Genomic DNA, 14,940 nt, shown 5'->3' with positions numbered 1-14,940 from the left:
AGAATCTCATGTAGAATATTTTATTATTTTTAAAAAGTATACTAAAACCAATATTGGACAAGCTTCCTAGTATTAAAATGGCTAATGTTTCTTTCTCATAGGCGTAGACACAGGAGGGAGGTTTCCACCTTTCGGATACACCACTTGCATCTTCGTTCACGGCCAAAATGGAAGTGACTTAATCTTAATGAACAGAATGTGTTCTAATGAGAGATGTGGAAACCAAAAGAGAAGGACTAGAGAAGGGCCAGCCTCCTCTGAACTTGACGCTGGCATTGCTACAGAGAGCTGTCAGGACCAGAGTCCATTCCCTTATCTGGGCTCTTTTTTTAACACTGTGGCGCCAAGAAGTGCCACCCGCCCAGACCCTGATCAGGGACTTTCCTGGCATTTCTCAGTGGCAGACAGCTTAAGATCCTGGGGGAGTGCCCTGGGGCATGAGTCCCGAATTTCTTTCCTGCTCATAGCAATTTGCATTCTGATTCCTGTAATCTAGGACGCACTGGGAAGATCCCAGAATCCCCATGACTCAATTATTCAGTAAGCGTTGTCTCTCAAAGTCTGGTCCAAAGAGGACCATTCTAAGAATTACCTGCAGCTGCTTATTTAAAATGCGTATTTCTGGGCCCTTCCCAGACTTAGGAATTGAGTTATCTCTGGGATACTGGAGCTTGCATTTTAAACTAGTTCCTAGGTGATCCTCTTGTGTATTACAATTCAAAGACTGCTGCAGTAGAGAAATTCTTGGCTCTATTCTCCATTTTAAAAACTTGCCCTTTGACCTAAAGGGGCTCCCATTGGTTCTACCTATTGGAATGTAGCTATACGTCAAGAAAACTCAGATACTACCCCCTTCATGAAGTCTTCTTAAACTCCCTACCCCAAGTTATCTCAATCTCCTGGACTCACTTAACACTGAGTCCCAGTGCTCCTAGAGCACATGTAATGCTGTATCACATTATTTGGAGTCAGGCTTTATTTGGGAAGCCAAGAAAAACAAGACATGGCCCTGTCCTCAAGGAACCCATAGTCTAAAGGGGAGAAGGACAAGTAAGGAGATGGCCAAGTTGGTCTTATGAAAATGGTGATGAGGCAGTATGTCGAGGGTGTTGGGAGAACACATTGGAGCGACCAGAGCATCACGAGAGGCTTCTTGGTGGAGGTGGCACCTGAATTGAGTATTGAAGGGCTGACAAGCTCTGAGTGCTGATGGGGAAGGCAGGGAGAGGAGGCTTTCCATTCTAGCCCAAGGGAGCAGTATGCACAAAAACTTGGAAGCAAGAGAATTGCAGGCTTAGCCAGGAAGCTGCAAGTCATTCAGAAGAGTGGAGACAGAAGAGTTCAGAGAGACCTGGCTGAGTGGTGGGGGCGGCTGGGGCTGTTAGCAGGGGCCAGCCACAGAGGGCCACATGCTGACTTTGGATCTTATCTGTGAACCCCCTGATTCAATTTGTATTTTAGAAAGCCACTCTGGCTGCAGCATAGATAATGACTTGGAAGGGGTTAGGAGGATAAGTGAACAGGCCAGAGCAGCCCCCAGGAAGAATGGTGGTCTGGACCAGGTCAGAGGATGGAAATGGAGGAAGGAGGTGGAGGAAAGGTAGTCACAGGACTTGGTATCCCACTGGTAGGCTCAGCATCAGAGGCTGCCCTGAAAGCCTGAGAGGTGTCTGCAGCCTTGGCTCACAACTTGAGCAAAGGAAATTGTAAAATGAGAACTTCCAAGATCAATTGAGCAGGGAGTAGAATTTCAGCGACCAAGTTTAGGTTGTCACTGGCTGTTTGGTTCTTTCCCTCTAAAGAGAAGCTCGGAAATGTGGGCTCCAGGGATATGCCTGAGATGGGTTCAGGGCATCATGTTAGACCTATTTCCTTTCAGCTTTCAAGGTTCAGGGCTGTAAACGCCCGGGCAATGTCCGGATTTTACCACTAGGTGGCAGCACCACAACTCACAGAAAGCTAAGAGACAAACGCTTTGCGACGACAATTAACTGCAAACCCCAACCGAAAAGACTTTTTGGTAATTAATTTCATTCCGAAGTGACTGAGGTAGCCAGTTTGTAATTAGTAAGTTTTGCTGCAGTTACAAGTTTTCATACAAGGGCGTGACTTTTCATTTCCCAGCTTGCCTCTTACTCTTTTTAGCATAAACCACACACTTAACTTACTTACTATTTAGCATAAACCACACACACGTTCAAAATGCTACTGCCCCTAGTGTGGTTTTTCTCTCTGCCTGGAATGATCTTGAGCTGAGTTCGCTCAAGTTCCTGAGACCGTGTCTGTAGAAAATAATTTTTATCGCAAAGACAATGTAATACATGTAAAAGTGTTGTTTTTTTTAAGTCACCAACAATTGCTTCATTTCAACACAGTTTTTTTTTAAAAATGTTCCCGTCCATATTTGGTCTATATGCATATATTTTTACATAGACATATTCAGAGTCTGTTTTATCAATGTTGCATTTAAAAGGAAGTGCATTTTTTTTGTTCTTTTAGATATCTAGTCTCTTTTGCGATCTCACCCACTTCCTTAACTTCAAGTATCACATTGAACCGAAAAGCAGCCACATCTATCTGTAGGCAGCTGTTGATTTATATCCATCTATCTACCCATTTATTCGCTGTATTCACTGTGCTGGGATTACAAATGTGAAAAGGTGTGGTCCTGTTTGGCAGCCTGTAGAGTTTGGGGCAGGGTGGGGGTGAATGACCACAATGCCACAAATGAGATTGGGGGTATAGTGGGAATTTTGAGGAAGAAACACCAAAACTGACTTGGGGGCTTAAAGAAAGGGAAGAAGGCCAGCTGAGCAGAGGAAACTGCATGTGCAAAGATATGGACACTCAAAAGATCATGGCTTTACGGGAACCACAGCGGTTTAGTATTGGTGGAGTGTGTGTGGGCTGGTGACTGACAGGGTGGGGCTGGCAGGCAGGGTCCAGATCCATAGAAGTCTTGCAAAGGACTTGAGACTTTATCTTGTGGGTGATAAATATCTTAGTTCTGAATGATTTTCCACTCTGTAGCCAGAGTGATAAAGTATTTTGAAGATGAAAATCTGACCATGATCACCCCTGCTTCTGTATGCCATAGAATCAAGTCCCTAGTTTTTAGCACTGAAAAAGCCCTGAATGAGCCTTTGCAAATGCTTCCCCCACATGCCACATTCTTCTTCATTGCAGCCAAAATGGCTTCCTTGCATTCTCTTATACTGTCTGGCCTTTGCATATGCTGGACCCTCTCCTGGAACACTCTTTTTCTCCCATGCTAACCACGGTCTCTGCTTAAATCTCCCTCCTCAGCCTTCCCTGATCCTGGACTAGTCAGGTCCCCTGCTGTGTGCTCCCAAAGCTACCAGTATTGCGAGTGTCATATTCCCAGGGGTATGTCTCTACCTGAGGCTGCAAGCTCTATGATGAGTCCCGCTCTCTGAAGCTTAGATGCTATCAGTGCTGTGGAGAGAATGCATGAATGCATTGAACTTTTCAACAGCATGCTGGAGATTTCCACTTGCATGTCTCTTGAAAATAGGAACTCTGTATTTCCCAAACTGTGGCATCATCATCTCCTTCCCTACCCTTTCCCTGAACAGCCCTGACATACTCCCCCCTCCTGCCCAGTCAGCTACTCCTCTTCCTGGCAAATTTCTCTGTTGTTCTCCCCACTCAAAACAAAGAAATGCAACTCTTACCCCACTGCCCCCTCCTCTCTGCTCAGCAACTAAACCCTTCCCTTTCGTTTCTATTTTTTTTCTGGCCACCATTCAAGGACAAAGTATCATAGTGGGAAAAAATAAGGGATTTAGAACAAGACAGACCCAGGTTCAAATCTTGGGTCTACTATACTTGGGTTTCTGTGAGTTACTCTAAACCTCAGTTTCTGAGTCTATAAAATGGAGGATATTATCCACCCTGTAGAAACACTGACTTTAGTACACATCTGGTGGTAAATAGATAGTCCTTGTTATTTTCACCTCCTATCAGACATCTCTGCTCAAAAACCTTGCGAAGTTGCACATCATTTGACAATGAAACCCAAGTCAAATATCTTGGCTTGTCTCTCATTACTGCTCCCTCTAAATCCTAAATTGTGGCCAATCTGAAATATCAGCTGATGCAGTCACTCTTTCCTCCCTGCTTTCACGTTGCAGTTCAATCACGAAGTCCTCCCTGCTTACCTGAGTACCGAGTACTGATTCCCTCCTCTGCAATCCTATACATAGTTCAGTGGCACTTGCGGCCCACTGTTTTGGCTTACAGACTATGCAGCTCTCTCCCCTTTAGATCACAAACTGTGGAAAGCAGAGACTTCTGTTGGGTTCCTCTAGTACCCTGCATAGCGCCTTGCATGCAGATGATGGTCAATAAATATTTGAAAGAACAATTTATTTTCCTTATTTCACTGAGCTTGTTTTCTCTACAGAATTAGATGTTTGTTTATTCTCATCTCAACGCTATTTTGTTAGCATCCGGAGCACACATTACCGTTAGATGAGTTCTGTTATCTCCTTCAATTGAGAATAACTTTGGGACTGAAAAATGGGAATTACTTCTCCAAGCCTCACCTTCTGCCAGTGCCCGGCGCTCACTTGCCTCCCTAAGCGAATGGAACTGCTAAGCATTGCGTACAACACGATTTACGCCTGCGTTCCTTTGTCCTTGCTTGCTTTTGCCCTTCGCCTGGAATGCCCTTGCTGGGCTGCTCTGCCTGGCGAACTCCTACTCGTCCTCCAAGACTCAGCTCAGGCATCACCGCATCACCTTCGCAGCCCTGGAAGGCTTGTCTGAGATGGGCAGAGTAGCGACCTCTGCCTCCCCATCCTTTTAGTTTCCTCAGCATTCCCCAAATAATTCTAACCGTACTTAGAGCAATATTTGTTTTCTTTTCTTCACCTCCTCTAGATCGTGAATTCCAGGAAGGTAGGATTCTCGTCTTCGTTGCACCCTCTATACCTAGCACAGTGCTTAGCATATTTTAGGCACTTGATTCAGTCAACGAGCGAAGAAATTTTGTTAATTCATCTAACACTGCAGACTTTGTTTGGACCGGATTCTCAAAAATTTCAAAACCTGGTCCTCTATTTGGAGTGTTTCATGCTGGTGGGATCTCCGCCCCCAACGGCCAGGGCTTGGAAGGGGAATGGGAGTGATTAGGTGTGGATAGGAGTTGCTTCTTCGGGGCTGAGTTGTAATTTGTCCGCTCTAGCACCGAGAGGGTTACAGAGACCGGGGGCGGAGCCATGCCGGTGCCACCTGCTGCGGAGCAGTCAGCGCACGCGCCCTGGCAACCAGGCGCGCTCTACCTGTGGGTACCCGGCCGAAGGGGAGCGCCTGCGCTCTAGGCCTTTTCCGCTGGGGGAAGTCTCGTGGGGGCAGACCGGGGCGGGGCCATACGGGGAAGTTCTCGCGGGACTCCGACGAAGAGCGGAAGCGAGGCGGCTGTACTGTTTCGGTGACCGGGCGGCGGCGGCGGCGACGAAGACTGTTGGTGTCGGCGGCCGGAATAGGCGCTGCCCTCGGGAAGCAGCAGCGGGGTCGGCGGCCGCTCGCAGTGCTGCGAAGGGGCGGGCCGGGCGCAGAGCGGAGCAGCTGCGCCACGGTGAGTACGGCCGGCGGCGACGGCGGTGCTCTAGTGCGTCTTCGTCCCCGCTCCGCAGCGGGAGGCGGCCGGGGTACCGGGCCCAGCCTGCTGAGGGACGCCGGGCCTGGGGCTCAGGGCGGCAAGGCCTGGGGCGGGGAGCGGAACCCCCGGGGCTCCGGGCTCCACGTTTCCCCTTTTGGGGCGCTTCCTTCCTGGGGACCGTCCTTCCTCGGCCTTTGGCTGGGGCAGAGCCCGGACTCCGGAGCAAGGGGCCGGGGGCTCCTAATTAAATTTCATGTCTTCACGATGGTTTCCCAGAGGGGCCCTAGAGAAGCCCGAGAGCACAACGTACTCACTCTGAGTCAGTCTGACTTGGCCCGGGAGGCGGGGGATTCGCAGCTGGTTGCCGAGGTGGGGATTGATGCTCCTTCGACCTCAGCGGTCACCACGTCACCATCTCTTGGCATTTGGGGTTCCAGAAGAGGGAATTTTGGGAGGGAACCGCCGGACCCCATTAATACCTTGAGTTGGAAGGTTTGCTTTCGGAGGCCGTGGAGATCCTTTTACTAATACCGCTTTTTTTTTCCCAACTGCTTTCTGAAAATTATTTGTGAAGAAAAATGAGCAGCAATTGGTTGGAATGCTCTTAGGAAAAGCTTTCAGTGAGTGAGGTGAGAGAAGCAGTGGTATTTTTTATTTACAACGCTGTTCATGTATGTGATTGTAAGCCATTTGAGTTAACAGCTTGTTCGGGGAGTTATTCTCGGCTGGCTTCAGATGCTGTGAGAGTAGTTTGCAGAGGAGCTGAAGTGCACTCGAGGTCTAGCTTTTATTACTGTTGACTCAGAAAAGAGTCTGAAAGACGCACGAGAGAAATCAGCATTAGTCTCACTGGCTTTCGTGTCCTTCTTCCACTTCGTACTTCTCCAGTCGTTGCCTTTTTCTGCCTACTATCCATTCCACTGCGGACGCTAAATGCTTGTGTGATGCAAGTCATTTGCCCCCTCCCCCTCTTTTTTTTCTAATCTACTTCCCCTTCCTCCTTATTGTCTCCTCTCTGGCATAATTTTTCAAGGTTTGTGCTGTTTGCCGCAATTTGTTTTCTCCCCCATTTTAAGTCTCCGTTTTTTCCTCCCGGGAAGATACCCTTTCCTGCTTTATCCTTTACTTGTAAGCGTCCAGTTGTGTTCCGTCAGTCAGCCAGAAGAGTTGCCAGAGAGCCATGCGAGACTTAAATTCTCCCCCTGGGAACTGGGAGGCTCAAAGGATTGAATTCATCCGTAAGTAATCAATACTGCCCCTTAGGTCACAAGTGTAGCGTGCTAGTGTTACTTGTGTTAGTTGTTTTCTTCACTTCAGGATCATGCTTTGTGCCTGCTTACGTTCTTCTTATGTTTCCTTTATATTACTAAGGAAGTTTGGGGAAATTTGGGGCTTGTATGACTACTTTTTGGCTTTTGGTGTGGGGCGGTTTATGTAGAACCAACCACAGACCTATATTACAATAGAATCAAGATAACGAATAGAATTTATTTAGTCCACTGGTGAATTGAAGCTTGCTCATTAGAATAGTACTAATTTATTCTTTACCAGACTTTTAAAAATCGGGCATCTTTTCCTGCATCTGTTAAAATCAGCTGCCTTTGTTTTTGTTTTGTATTTTGGACAGGAAGAAATGCTTTTTTCTGTTGCCTCTTGCCATGTTGAGAATTTTCTGAGTCCCGAAATTTTTAAAAAGTTAATTCTTGTAATCCGCTTGCTTTGATGCTGAAAGCAAGCATTTACGTGCTTGAAGCAGTTTACTTCCTCAGCAAGTGTATTCAGATTTGAGGGATTACTAGGTTTTAAATACAACTAGTTTGATGATACTTAAGAGATTTTTCTCAGTAATTCCTGTTATGTTGTGCTGTAGCAGTTCTGATTGTTACTGAGAGCAGAAGAGTAATAATTTTTGAGGAAATGAAGTAACAGAAAACCACCATGCTCTCTTGAGAGAAATTAATAGTTGCTTAATTCAGGAGAACTTTCTGGCACTACTGAGTGCCCATTGAGAGTCTTTGGTTTTATTTGTCGAAGTTGGCTTTTTCACAGTTGTACCATGTCACTATGCATTTTCATTTTATGCAGAGACATTGTAATGCACTGTCTGGAATGCAATGCTTAAAATCTGCTGAAGGCACTCTTATAGTACAGCGGTGGTTCTTAAAATTTGGCATGCATAAGAATTAATTGTAAATATTACTTACAATTAGATTCTGGACGTAAGGCCACTCACTACCTTGCAGAACTCCAGAAGGTACCCCACAGTGCATCATTCTTTGAGTGGGGTGATTTTGGTGCAGCTGGTCCAAGGACCAAAACTGTTGTTACAGATAGCAGCCATAAAATAATGAGACTGGAGTGTGGCTTTAAATTACTGGAGTTAATTACACTTCAGGTATATATAGATTAAATATTTAAGAACTATTAGAATAGTGATGCGAGACATGATTAATTTTTATATGTGTGCATATTTGAGCATTGTTAGGATTGTGATGTGGAGCAGTTTAATTTTTAAGTTTATAGTTAATAGGAATGTTAATTTCCCTGCCAGAAAGTTCTTCTGAGTCTGCATGTAGATAGAAGCTCTAGCCTTACTGTGAACCTACACTTGAAAAGAGACTGATGATGCTAATCACACCTCTTAGCACTTTATGCTAGAGACTGCTAAGGGGCTTTTCAGGTATATTTCTTTTTTTATAAGGTAGATGATGTTATTCCCATTTTTCCAGCTGAGGCATACTTGGGATTTGAGAATATAAAATTATTTCTCCAGTGTCATCCACCCAATTAGTAAGTGGTAAAGTGATAGTTGAATCCAGGTCTAACTCCAGAGCTTCAGTAATATTTGGGGTTTTTTTTCTAGCTACAAAAGTTTTTCTAACTACTAATACATGCTTAAAATAAAAACAGTGAAAATAAAGTTGTATATGGTGCAGTAAGTAAAAATATTCTGTAATCTCCCTCTTAGAGATAACTATATCATTAACCTTTTGAACTTCTGCTTTAGCATAACCTGATATATATTATTTGGCTACACAGAAATGGGAAAACTATAATTTTTCTGTAGTTTAACTTGATAATATATCTTGGTACATATATAGAAAGATATTTCATAGATGTGCTCATGGATGTTGATCATTTTGCACATGGTATTTGTCACTATGTCAGAGAAGTAAATCTAGGAAGTGGAATTGCTTGTTCAAGGGTATGTATTTTTAAATTGTCAGTGGATTCTACAAAATTACTCCCCAAAAAGATTGAACTAATTATTCCCTTCTGGAGTGTGGGCTCTGATGCTTTTGTTATAATCCAGTACCAAGCACATTGTCAAAATATAGTAGCTGCCCCAAACATTGAATGAATGAACCATTGTATAAGAGTCCGAGAGCCCCTTTACCCAGTGTTGCAGAGACTTAATGTTATCAATCTTTAAAAATTTTTGTCAGTTACTAAAAGAAATCTCATTGTTTTAATTTGTAATTTTTAGCCATTAAGTTGAACATCTTAAGTTGAGAACATTTTAACTTATTTTGAGTGGTTTAATGTTGAGTTCTGTCCAAAGCACTTCATGTATGTTATGTATGTGAAATTGTCCCCATTTTGTAGATGAGAAAACGGGCTTATTTAAAAGGTTTGGCCAAAATTATAGCTGGTAAGCATGAAGGTTTTACTTGAATGCTTTTAGAAACCTTGCAGACAGCACTAAGCTATACTGGCCCAGTGTTTCTTATTTAAGAAGAGAATTAAATGGAAGAAAGAAAATAAAATCCAGTGAAAACCTTTAGGAGACTGCATTTTAGCATACAAAATGCATATTGCTTGAAGTGAACAGCTCAGGCTGCACTGGCCTTCTTTAAATTTGCTGTGTGATGGGCTGCACAGGCGTGTGTGGTAACAGTTTAGACATAGTCTCCTTAGGCTTCAGGGTGTACTCCCAACCCATTTTCCTGAAAAATGAACAGCAACATCTGTTCTTTTAAAAATCATTATACATTGTGTCCACTTTCAGTTTTCTTCCTCTTTGTAATTAGTGTTGTGTATGTGATAGAATTTTTTTGTCTTTATTGAAACACCCTTTTGAATTCATTTATCCTGTGTGTGCCTTTCTGTGGATAGACTACTAAGCTGATTTCTTCAGACTTTTTTCCGTGAGATGCTAATTTCTGTTTGGCACAGCCACAGAAGTATTATTGTGCTAGGTGCTCATTTCTATCAAATTATATCACACAAAGCAATAGTTGATTGAAACATGATTTTCAAGAGTATTAGTCTGTTTAAGCTTTCTCTGGGAAACCTGTGGTAGATAAGTAAAGGCAGGAAAACATGTTGAGAATGGTCTTGTTTTTTCTGTTAGGACTGTTTGGTTACTCTGCAGTTGTCTGAAATCCTGAATGTTCTAGACGTTTATGCTGTTACTCCACAGTACTTTGATGGTATGCTTTGGGGTGTGATTTGTTTTTTAAAATGAAACTTTTTTTTAGATCTGATCAATTATTCTTCAGTTTCCCATCATTGATACATACTTCCAGTAATCAGACCTGGATACCAATTAAATGGTCAGGTTGGGGTATGGAAAATGTCGATAAGCATATAGCAGAGATTTTAAAGCATTTGTAACAAATTAAAAATAGACATACATATTGGAGAGTAGTCAAAAAAGGAAGAGCAGTTATTAATGTTGGGAAAAATTGAAGGATTATACTAGAAAGGAAGGTTGGTTGTAATACATTATTTAAGTCATTAGTGAACAATATTTCATAATGTAATGCTACTGCTTAAACCAGAATATGTGATACTACTGGGGTGGGGCAAGTGGAACTTGCAGGGGTGGAATAGCTAGGTCCTCGTCTTTCACATAAAGATGATGGTTGGAATAAATTAAACAGCAGTTGAGGGGTATTATTTAGAAATGTAAAGAGAAAGCTAAAAATGGAATTGAGGGTGATTGCTTGTGGGTGTTGGCGTAGGGAACTGCTTTTTCATTAGCCTATTTTTTTTTTTTTTGAAGCACCTAATGTCTTAGGAATGTTCTTTGCCCCATGCTTTGCTATCTTGAATGTTAGTGTCACTCTCTTTTTTTTTTAATTTTGGTACCATTAATCTACAATTAATTACATGAAGAACATTATGTTTACTAGGCTCCCCTTCACCAAGTCCCTCATACCCCTTCACAGTCACTCATAAGCCTTTTAATATGCTGACTTTTAAAGTTACATGCATGCATTGTTTGATAAAAAAATAGAATATGAGTAGAGTGTTGAAGGACACACACACACACAAAAAAATACTGAGACTAATCTTTGTATAATTTTATATTCGGTAGAACTCTTAATCTTTACTTTCCCCTCTTAGACTCAGCAGCACATAAGCTATCCCAGTTATGTGCTGAGAGAATAAACATTGTTTAGGTTTATTAGTTTACCTGTTGTAGAATATTTGGCTTTCAGAATTTGAAGGACTTTGTATTATCAGGTGATTTCTTTCCTCCTGGGCAATACTCGCCTCCCTCTAATCTTCCATCCTCCTAGCTGGCCTACTGTTTAGGTTTAGCTGTGCTTGGTTAGTGTCCCAGTTGTTAACTTTCGAATAGAAAAAGAACAATTTCTCGTGCCCCTTAGATGAGTTCTCTGCTGGAGTAATTATCCAAGGAAGATGTCACTATAAATACTCTGTCCCCATTCTGTCAGTGTAAGCGTTGTTTTCTGCTTTTATTCAGCCTGTAAGAAAACTGACTGATCAGAGTAGTGGGGCTTTATTTTTCTTTCAGTACACAGAGGTTTTGGTTGTGTCCCAGATTCACGGCTGCAGACTCTTTACTGCAGCAGTGATTGTACTACCCACTGTCCATTGTCTAGTATGTTACCAAAGGAACGATTATTACAGAATATTTACCTGCAGAGTGCAATTTGGTTCAGTTTTGTGCTCCTCTGGCTCTGAGAAAAGCAGTTGTTCTCAGGGTAACTGTGTCAGAGACTTGACTTTCTGGCACCCTCTCCCTGCACGTTTCCTAGGTGAGATTATCTGGCAGCTCAGATTCTGAAAAAGATTCTTTCACGTGCTCTAACTAGCTCCTTCTGCTAGTTAGAATGCAGAGCTAATTCTGGAATAATGAGCTTTGGACATCTATTTCAAGGGCTCTTGGGGAACTCAAAGTCTTGTGGGTCTTCAGAGGGGAGGGAAGGGAGCCTTATGCAAGAGCAGGTTTCCACCAGCAAAAGGCTTTGAACTGGGTCTCTTTTCTCTGGTTACCGGAGCCTGTGAATCGCAGTTGGGAAGTGGCAGGAGAGTGCCTGTGCTCAGGTAGCAAACTAAATTAAAAAAAGTAGTTCCTAGGTTCACCTTCTCCCACTTTCCTAGGAGCAGACCAAGGTTTAGTTTCTGAGAACATTAAAGCAGCTAAGGACCAAGTCCTGCATTTGCTTGCTTTTTTGACTGTGGATTGGGGTCCCAACATTTTCAGAAATGAGAAAGGTTGGCAGGGAGATAGGCCTATTTAACTGAGAAAAGTAGGGTGCCATCCCCAGGATGAAGCCTTTCCTCCAATGGGCTACCTTTGCTACCGGGAAAAGATAGAGCAAGGGATCAGGGAGGAAAGGCGGAGACTGAGCGGGACTCCAGCCGGTTCCTGCACACCCCACACAACCAGCGGGAAGGAAGAGGAAGTGTGTTCTGGAATAGCTCAAGCAGCTGTCGCCATTGGCCGGCAGGCCTGTCAGTTGCCTGGGGGCTGAAGCTGAGAAGAGGAAGAAGGAGATCTTGCCTGGAAGGGAGGGAGGAGGGCTGAGCCAGGCCGAACCAGGGGGCGTGGGGGCTGGGACTGCAGGCCAATTGGCAGGGCGGGGCTGCCTTCGATTCCGGCCCCTTCGCTCAGTCATCCCTCTTCTGATTCAGGGTGGCATTGTGTGTCCCGGAGTGCAGGAGCGAGTTCCAGAGGAGAGGCGAGCCTGATCCCAGAGCGCTGGGTTGCTTCAGCAGGGAAGCCTCCCTTCCCCCTGCTTTAGGCTGCTGACACTGAGCAGCGCTCAGAATGGAAGCCATCGCCAAATATGACTTCAAAGCTACTGCAGACGACGAGCTGAGCTTCAAGAGGGGGGACATCCTCAAGGTAAGTGTTGATGCCAAGCAAATGCTGAGATGGCCTCTCCTACTCACCTACCTTCTGCTGATAACACACAAAGAAGCCTTGCTCATCCTTGTTTCATTGCCCACTTCACCATTTACCACCGTGTATGGTTTGGATAGCTGAGATGGTTGCGGAGTAGAATATTAAATATGACTTGAGAGGGTTGGTTTGGTGTCGTGTGTGGACTTTAACTGCCTTTGTGTGAATGCCTAGAGTATTTGTTTTCTTGTTGATTGGTAACTGAAGTAAAGTCAAAGCAATGTGATTGTAGTAAGGAAGTGTAGGAGTAGATTTAGTTATAGAGTTTTATAAAACACTAGAGGATTTTTTTAAAAGACCTGAACTTGAAGTATTTATGTAGAAGTACTCAGTCTTATTTTACATAGTCAAAGATTTTTTTGCGTTATGAAATGTGATCCTAGTTGATTAGAAATTAATTTCTCCCAGTTTAGAGAGGTAGTTGGAAGTATCTGCAAAAAATCATTAAAGAATCTCAGTTTTTTTAATTGTGCGAAAACTAAGGGATTTCTTAATAGTAAGGTTCAGCTTGCTCTTGTGCAAGTCAGATTTCTGTTTTCCTAAAAAAACTTGAGAAACAATTACCCTATATTAAACTCTAATTGCACAAAAGAAACCTGCTGACAATTTTTAAATAAGTTGCTTTACAGTTTGCAGCTCACTTTGAGCTCCACTATCTACATAAGAATTCACTTTCCACCTGGCACATGTTAATTATGTTGTTTACCCAATTGACTGGAGCAGCTTGCCCTTTTGGATATGTAATTTATTTTTGCTAAGGGTGGGTGTTATCAAGTAGAGAGTCAACTCTAAATGAGGAAAAACTGAAATTTGTTCTCATATTCACTGTGTCTCAAGTTTTAACCTCTTTTTCCCCCCTCTGAGCTTTAGTCTGATTTGTTGGGATTTGCTGTCCCTGTATTTACTACCCCTGAATGAAATTATTAGTTTTACAAAGAGGAAGAAAGCGGAAATGTGGAAATATTATCCTTTATAAAAGGACTAGTGGTTCTTTTTGTTTTTGTTTAAGTTATGCAGGCCTATGGATAGTTACTATTTTGCTCTCATTGCCCAAGGCATAAAATTCTACTCCAAAGTTATCTTCTCGGTAGTTTCTTGGTATTCGAAATGTAGGTTGTACTTCATCAAAGGTGGTATTGAATCCTGTAAGGAGAGAGAAGGACCTATGTGTGTGTTCTTTCCAGCGCTGTTTTTGTGACACCAGGCTTTTCGAGGGTATTCTCAAAGTCAGCATAAATTGTCAGAAAGCAGACAGAACCAGCTTAGGTGTTGCAGTGACATGTATGTTGTTTCTGTTTTCTCAGCTAGAAATCAGAGCAAACATAACTTAGACTACTAAATTACTCTGCATCATTTTTATACAGAGGTAATTTGGTGATTACTGTTTTCAGCAGATAGCATTGTGGCCTATATGAAAACCCTTTGGGGCCAAAGTTTTTCTTGTTTTTAATACAAGCTTATATTTCTCCATTACGCTTTACCCTAAAAACAAACCTGGAAGCCTGGTAGTTCATATTTTTTGTCAAATTTACCCCATTGCATATTTAGCACTAATGCAACAAATTTTTTAAAAACTAGGAAATTGAGGGCTGTTTTTAAGATTATTTTTAGATAAGAACTTTCCCTGTTTACTATCACTGAAGTTTGTCCTAGACCATGAACATTTCATAAGTTGTCCAGTTTAAGTTGATAAATTCTTGAACAAGTATAAAACTCCTCTCTCCTGTCCTGTAATTAAGAAGAAATGCTGTTTAATATTCCCCCAGAAATTTTTATGGTGGGAGAGAGAGTGAATCAGTTCTCACATTTACTTTCAGATTTTTTTTTGAGGAGCGACAAAAATACATATATTTTGTTCTTTCCAGTTTGGTAGATAACTGGCATATGAAGTCATAATGTCGTTATTGCTTTTGAATGGTGACTGTTAGCTGTTTGTTAGTAATCTTGTGGCTTTACTCCAAAAAAAAAGTGATAATACAAGTTGCCCTTTGTCTCATAATTCTGTGAAAAAGCTGAGTGAAGAGGAGGGACGCTGCTTTGTTTTAAGAGTGTTACTTGAAAAGTAGTGTTTTCTTCATCTGGTTATTCATAGAGTAATTGACTTCATTTGAGTAGCTTTGATTTGATAACCCTTAAGGATGTTAATTGTGAG

General features: G+C 42.7%; 1 protein-coding gene across 2 annotated transcripts in view; it reads left to right on the top strand.

Moving 5' to 3' along the window:
* Nucleotides 1-5,449: 5,449 nt before the first annotated feature.
* Nucleotides 5,450-14,940, top strand: part of GRB2 (growth factor receptor bound protein 2) — a 62,687-nt gene continuing 53,196 nt past the window's right edge. Inside the window, exons 1-3 of one of the 2 annotated variants that reach the window (XM_036997198.2) lie at nt 5,469-5,602; nt 6,201-6,255; nt 12,518-12,731. In XM_036997198.2, coding sequence (XP_036853093.1) covers nt 12,654-12,731 — 78 coding nt within the window. In that variant the 5' untranslated portion in view covers nt 5,469-5,602; nt 6,201-6,255; nt 12,518-12,653. Of the gene's footprint in view, nt 5,603-6,200; nt 6,256-12,517; nt 12,732-14,940 lie in introns of both variants that reach the window. The other variant, XM_036997197.2, reaches the window with a different exon arrangement.

The sequence above is a fragment of the Manis javanica genome, chromosome 4, assembly GCF_040802235.1.
Source record: "Manis javanica isolate MJ-LG chromosome 4, MJ_LKY, whole genome shotgun sequence".
Lineage (NCBI taxonomy): Eukaryota > Metazoa > Chordata > Mammalia > Pholidota > Manidae > Manis > Manis javanica.
This window is presented reverse-complemented; position numbering and strand designations above follow the sequence as displayed.